At 48.1% G+C, this 6,669-nt stretch overlaps 1 protein-coding gene across 1 annotated transcript in view; it reads left to right on the forward strand.

Annotated features, from left to right (window-relative positions):
• Positions 1–57: 57 nt before the first annotated feature.
• abcc5 (ATP-binding cassette, sub-family C (CFTR/MRP), member 5) overlaps positions 58–6,669 on the forward strand; it is a gene marked incomplete at its 5' end in the record, with an annotated part of 8,639 nt that continues 2,027 nt past the window's right edge. The window contains 18 exon segments of the mRNA XM_035679450.1: positions 58–244; positions 509–580; positions 666–790; positions 869–941; positions 1,401–1,604; positions 1,688–1,831; positions 1,935–2,028; positions 2,597–2,766; positions 3,167–3,313; positions 3,554–3,683; positions 3,774–4,056; positions 4,137–4,323; positions 4,402–4,491; positions 5,059–5,248; positions 5,323–5,482; positions 5,597–5,675; positions 5,898–6,011; positions 6,086–6,250. Coding sequence (XP_035535343.1) covers positions 58–244; positions 509–580; positions 666–790; positions 869–941; positions 1,401–1,604; positions 1,688–1,831; positions 1,935–2,028; positions 2,597–2,766; positions 3,167–3,313; positions 3,554–3,683; positions 3,774–4,056; positions 4,137–4,323; positions 4,402–4,491; positions 5,059–5,248; positions 5,323–5,482; positions 5,597–5,675; positions 5,898–6,011; positions 6,086–6,250 — 2,614 coding nt within the window.

The raw sequence follows: 6,669 nt of genomic DNA on the forward strand, positions 1-6,669 counted from the left end.
CATTTATAAGCTAACGTTAGCTAGTGTTGTGTTCCTGAAGTGTGTGGTGACTTTCAGGTGCAGAGACAGAGTGGGTCTGCAGGAGGAGGTGACCGGCTCCCTGCTGGGAGGAGGAGGAGATGTAGCCTTGAGTCAAGAGGAGGAAGAGGGGCAGGAGGAAACCTGTCCTCCCCTCCTGTCTGTCCCTCCGGTCTCCCAGCGACTTCAGAGCACCCTGCACTGCATCAGCCTGAGTGTGGAGCAGGTACTGGACCTACCTGGGTCCAAGAACCAGGTCCAAATACACCTGTGTGAGAGTGAACATCATGTATCACTAATGCCTGTCTGTCTGTCTGTCTGTCTGTCTGCCTGTCTGCCTGTCTGCCTGTCTGCCTGCCTGTCTGTCTGTCTGTCTGCCTGCCTGTCTGCCTGTCTGTTTACCTGTCTGTCTGTCTACCTGTCTGTCTGCCTGTCTACCTGTCTGTCTACCTGTCTGTCTGCCTGTCTGTCTGTCTGTCTGTCTGTACAGGGGAAGCTGCTCGGTGTCTGTGGAAGCGTCGGCAGTGGGAAAACCTCCCTGATCTCCGCCATCTTAGGACAGGTGACGTTACTTCCTGTATAATCAGTATCCTCCTACAGCTGCTGCTGGAATGACTGGTATTGATTATTGATCGGTGTATTGGCAGATGACTCTGTTGGAGGGCAGCGTCGCCGTCAGAGGAAGGTTGGCCTACGTGGCTCAGCAGGCCTGGATCCTGAACGCAACCCTGAGAGACAACATCTTGTTTGGGCAGGAGTACCAGGAGGACAGGTGAGAAAGGACGTCTGGAGGAACTATCGGCCCGGTCTATGAGGACGGACTGACTGACTTCTGGTTGTCTGTTTGAAGGTATCAGTCCGTGCTGAGTGCCTGCTGTCTCAGACCAGACCTCGCCCTGCTGCCCAACGCTGACCTTACAGAGGTGACATCACTTCCTGTTTTTACTTTAGACTCTTTGGTAAAAGGGAAGTGTGACGGTGAGAGACACTGTCTGTGGAATGGGGGTGATACCGGAGGTTGTGCTCCAACTGTTAGGGTCCCCCCCGGGAAGGATTGGACCTGGGTCAGAAATCTAGTTGCCCCAAGTCAACTTTTACTTGCCCCGATACAAATTGTTCTATTTATTAACAACAGAGACCCTCACAGCTGCCATGCAAGCGAGATGCTGTCAGCTTTCTCACTGCAACATGTGCATGTGCATGAGAAGGGGACTGGCCCTTCTTCTTGTTCTACACACGTCTGAGAACCCAGGGTATCGGGTTGGACATTACCCTCCGATGAATTGTTAAACCCACTTTAATACTGTTTAATTCTAGTTCTGACCAACCTCTGACAGATTAATGTATAAACAGCTTTTTAAAGACGTTCATATTTCCATCAGATCGGCGAGCGTGGTGCCAACCTGAGTGGCGGGCAGCGCCAGCGAATCAGCTTGGCCCGCGCCCTCTACAGCGACCGCGACGTTTACATCCTGGACGACCCGCTCAGCGCCCTCGATGCCCACGTGGCCAACCACGTCTTCCGCAACGCCATCAGGAAGCAGCTTTCCCACAAGACTGTCATCTTCGTCACCCACCAGCTGCAGGTAAAGCCTATCTGGACAGGTGAAGGTACGCTTCACTGCAAACGGCGGCTGCGGAGATAACCTCAATGTGTTTGTGCGTGTAGTACCTGGTGGACTGTGATGATGTCATTCTGATGAGGGAGGGCAGTATAGTGGAGCAGGGTAACCATGACAACCTGATGAAACTGAACAGAGACTACGCCGCCATGTTCAACCACTTCCAGCTGGGAGACACTCCTTACATAGAGGTACCTGTTTGTCTGTCTGTCTGTCTGTCTGTCTCCCTGTTTGTGTGTTTGTCTGTCTTTTCTTTCTTGTCTTAATAACTGTCTGTCTGTCTGTCTGCTTCAGGCTCCCAGTAAAAACAACGGTGGTTCTCAGAGGAAACCAGCAGATATTAAACCAGGATCAGTGAAGAAGAACGCACCAGTCGTCAAAGATAACGGTAACACCAAACACCTTATATTATATTATATTATATTATTATATTTTATTTTATTTTATATTATTATAATTTTTTTATATTATATTAAATTATTATATATTATATTATTATATATTATAATATTTTAATTTAATTAGTAATAAAAATTACAGTTTTTAAATTAGAATATTTAGATTTGAGGAAACAGTATTTTGTTAATTTTGATGAAAGTGTATTATTTGTATTATATTAATGTTTTTTTATCAAAAAGTTATTAATTACTTATTATTGGTTGCAGAGCATTGTTCATCTTTATTCTTACTAATATTAATCTCTGAATATGAAAATTATTTTTCTGTAACATTTTTATAGAATAAGGGAGAGTCGTCAGCAAATTGGTGAATAAGAATTTCTGTAATGGAAATTCCTTTAATTTGTCTATTTTTAATAATTGCATTAATTAGTTTGATTGATTGTTTTGCACAAATAAGAAATAAATATGGAGAAGCAGGTCGGCCGTGTTTGCACACATCACCTTTATGGTCCTGCTCTACTGTTTTTTACCGTATTTGGTCATGTGACATTAAAGGGGAGGAGCAGCCCAGTGGGGGCGTGGCCTGGCCCGTGTTTCGCCTCTACATGGCGGCGTATGGTGGCTCCGCCTCTTGTCTGGTGATCCTGGCTCTGTTCGTCCTCAATGTGGGGAGCTCCGCCTTCTGCCAGTGGTGGCTCAGCTACTGGATCAACCAGGGCAGCGGGGTCAGATACCTCCTCCTCATCATCTCCTCATCACCTCCTCCTCATCATCTCATCCTCCTCATCACCTCATCACCTCCTCATTACCTCCTCCTCATCACCTCCTCATTACCTCCTCCTCATCATCTCCTCATCATCTCCTCATCACCTCCTCCTCATCACCTCCTCCTCATCACCCTCATCACCTCCTCATTACCTCCTTCCTCATCTCCTCATCACCCTTCCTCCTTAATCACCTCCTCCTCCTCATCAACTCCTCATCACCTCCTCCTCTAGTAACTCTTTTTCTTCCTCCTTCTCCTCCTTATCACCTCCTTCTCCTCATCACCTCATCACCTCCTCCTTTACACCTCCTCCTCTAGTAAATCTTTTTCTTCCTCCTCCTCCCTTCCTCCTCCTCCAGAACACCACAGTAACTCGGAGCAACAGCTCGGCAGTGAGCATCAGTATTAAGGACAATCCCATGATGCAACACTACGCCACTGTCTACGCCTCCTCCATGGGAGTCATGCTGCTCTTCAAACTCATCAGAGGAATTGCCTTCGTCAAGGTCAGCATGTCACACAGGATCCTAACGACTTCCTGACCTGTAAGACCACGAAAACAGAAAAATATTATTTAGTCCACGTTAGTCTTTACATGAGCATGTCTCTAGAATCTGTTGTTATTTGTAATCAGTGACCAGTCTGAGAGGACAATGGAGGAAAGGGTGATTGATACTGATATCGGACACACATTAGGTCGTCCAATGAGCTTCAGAGTGGTGTTGGATCTTGGTTGTGTCTTGCAGGGAACTCTGCGTGCCTCTTCTAAGCTGCACGACCTGCTCTTCCACAAGATCCTCCGCTGCCCCATGAAGTTCTTCGACACGACGCCCACAGCGCGAATCCTCAACCGCTTCTCCAAGGACATGGATGAAGGTAAAGGACGGGACCACACCACAGTCTGAGATCGGTATCTGGCCGAGTCGTGGAGCCATTAGCAATAACGTGTTACTGTTCTCCCTCCAGTCGACACTCGTCTGCCCTTCCAGGCTGAGATGTTCATCCAGAACGTGATCCTGGTCTTCTTCTGCCTGGGCATCATCAGCTGTGTTTTCCCTTGGTTCCTGGTAGCGGTGGGTCCCCTGGTGTTGCTGTTCGCAGCGCTCCACAGCGTCTCCAGGGTCTTCATCCGGGAGCTGAAGCGCCTGGACAACGTGACGATGTCGCCCTTCATGTCCCACATCACCTCCAGCATCCAGGGCCTGACCACCCTGCAGGCCTACGACAGGGGCCGCGACTTCCTCACCAGGTCAGGGTTGGAACCATAAAACCCAGGGTATGATCCAGGATTAGACCTCATGCCGAGTCTGAAAATGTCATTGTTTTCAGGTACCAGGTTCTGCTGGACCAGAACCAGGCTCCGTTCTACCTGTTCAGCTGTGCGATGCGCTGGCTGGCGGTGCGTCTGGACGTCATCAGCGTGGCTCTGATCAGCATCACCGCCCTGATGATGGTCCTGATGCACGGGAAGATATCTCCAGCCTACGCCGGCCTCGCCATCTCCTACGCTGTCCAGGTAACCCAAAGGCCTCTTCCTGTTGGCGTTGTCAGCAGAGCTTTAGACCCAAACATTAACTGTCTGTCCCTCTTTCAGTTGACAGGGTTGTTCCAGTTCACAGTGCGTTTGGCCTCTGAGACTGAAGCTCGCTTCACTTCTGTGGAGAGAATCCATCACTATATCCAGGTACTGGGAACAGGTTCTGTTCCTGCTGGTTGCACTAGTTAACATTCACCTGTACAGCTTTTCTAGCAACCACATCCACACCAAGTGTTTAAATTGTCAATCAGACAGAAAATGTATTGTGTAGAGGCTCTTGTAGGCGTAATCTACCAACAGGGGACCGGCTACATCGTTCAAGCACCTACTTTTGATCATTTCGACCCAAAATAAATTGGTTCGGACCTGAAAGTGGGTACCGCTGGCAAAATATCAGGTTGGTCTTTGGGAACCAACATATTCTACAGGTCATTGTGCAACACCCTCTGTTGTTGACGCATCCTTGATTACGATAGTTTTGCTCAATACTGGTGGAAACAAGGGCCAGTTTACTAGATAGCACAAAGGTTCCAAGAATCTTGAAGGGAACCGGTGCAAGAACCAGAACTAATTTGGGTGGAAAAGAGGCCACAGAGGAGCTGAGGACCACATTCAGCATCAACAAGCTGACTGGTTAATCCAACTTCCTGTCAGAATTTAGTGCATGTTGGGTCAGTTCATCATAATGTAATCACTATTCTCTCTGTGTCTCAGTCCCTGTCCCAGGAGGCCCCGGCCAGGGTCAAAGGTTGTGCTCCTCCAGCTGATTGGCCCCAGGAGGGGGAGCTGGTGCTCAGGGAGGTGGAGATGAGGTACCAGGAGAACCTCCCTCTGGTTCTCAACAAGATCTCCTGCACAATCCGGCCCAAAGAGAAAATCGGCATTGTCGGCAGGACCGGATCAGGTAGGACAGGGTTCGGGGTTCTGTACAGGTCATGGGTTTGACTGATCTGAGTCATCTTGTGTGTCTGTGTGCAGGGAAGTCGTCTCTGGGCGTGGTTTTGTTCAGGCTGGTGGAGCGCTGTGGAGGATCCATCCTGATCGACGGCATCGACATCAGTGACATCGGACTGGCCGACCTCCGCAGCAAGCTGTCCATCATCCCCCAGGACCCGGTCCTGTTCAGTGGGACAGTCCGGTAGGAGAGTACATCTGATATTTGCAGCTCCTCAGAAGCAGGAAACTCAATGAGTGTCTTCTGTGACATAATGTGAGATTAGTTCAGATCAGATGAGTTTGTTTGTGTTTCCAGGTCCAATCTGGACCCCTTTAACCAGAACAGTGAGGAGCAGATCTGGAAGGCTCTGCAGAGGAGTCACATGAAGGAGTGTGTGAGTACAAACCGTCTGCAGCAAATTCATGTATGAAACATAACACATGACAAACACTGTCCACCTGTCCACTGTCCACCTGTCCACTGTCCACCTGTCTACCTGTCCACTGTCCACCTGTCCACTGTCCACCTGTCTACCTGTCCACCTGTCCATCTGTCTACCTGTCCACCTGTCCACCTGTCCACCTGTTTACCTGTTTACTGTCTACCTGTCCACCAGGTGTCCCAGCTGCCCCTGAAGTTGGACTCGGAGGTGGTGGAGAACGGAGAGAACTTCTCTGTGGGAGAGAGACAGCTGCTGTGTGTTGCCAGAGCTCTGCTGAGGCAGTGCAAGGTGAGACACAGACAATAAACCCCTCCTCTTCCTCCCGGGTTCTGTCCCCTGATTGGTCAGTTCTGTCCCCTCAGGTCCTGATCCTGGACGAGGCGACAGCAGCCATGGACGCAGAGACGGACGCTCTGATTCAGGAGACCATCAGGAGTTCGTTTCAGGACTGCACCACCCTGACCATCGCCCACCGCCTGCACACCGTCCTCGCCTCAGACCGCATCATGGTGCTGAACCAGGGACAGGTACTGATCGGGGTCCGGGTCTGGACCATGAGCCTGAACCATCCGGGTGTCTTAGTTATTTAATTTTCATTTTAAAACATAAACTCCTCAACTGAAATAGACGTTTTTATTTTTTATTTTTATTTTAAAAACTCAAATATCAAAATGTATTTATTTGTGACTTAATAATAATCTGTTGTTGAGGTAATTTACTTTACTTTTAATAATTGCAACTGGGTTAGCATTTAGCAGTTAGCAAGAGTTTTACTTATTTTAAATTATTTAATTATTCTTTATTGCATCGTTTTTCTTTTTCATCTTCCCTGTAAAATACAAATACAAAAAAAAGGAACTGACTCCATAAAACTTTTAAGATTCGAAACAAACTAAAAATAATTAATTTAATATAATATAAAATATAATTTTCTTCTTTAGAAAAA

This window comes from Morone saxatilis, unplaced genomic scaffold (assembly GCF_004916995.1).
Source record: "Morone saxatilis isolate NCDOM2014 unplaced genomic scaffold, NCSU_SB_2.0 Contig8, whole genome shotgun sequence".
Lineage (NCBI taxonomy): Eukaryota > Metazoa > Chordata > Actinopteri > Moronidae > Morone > Morone saxatilis.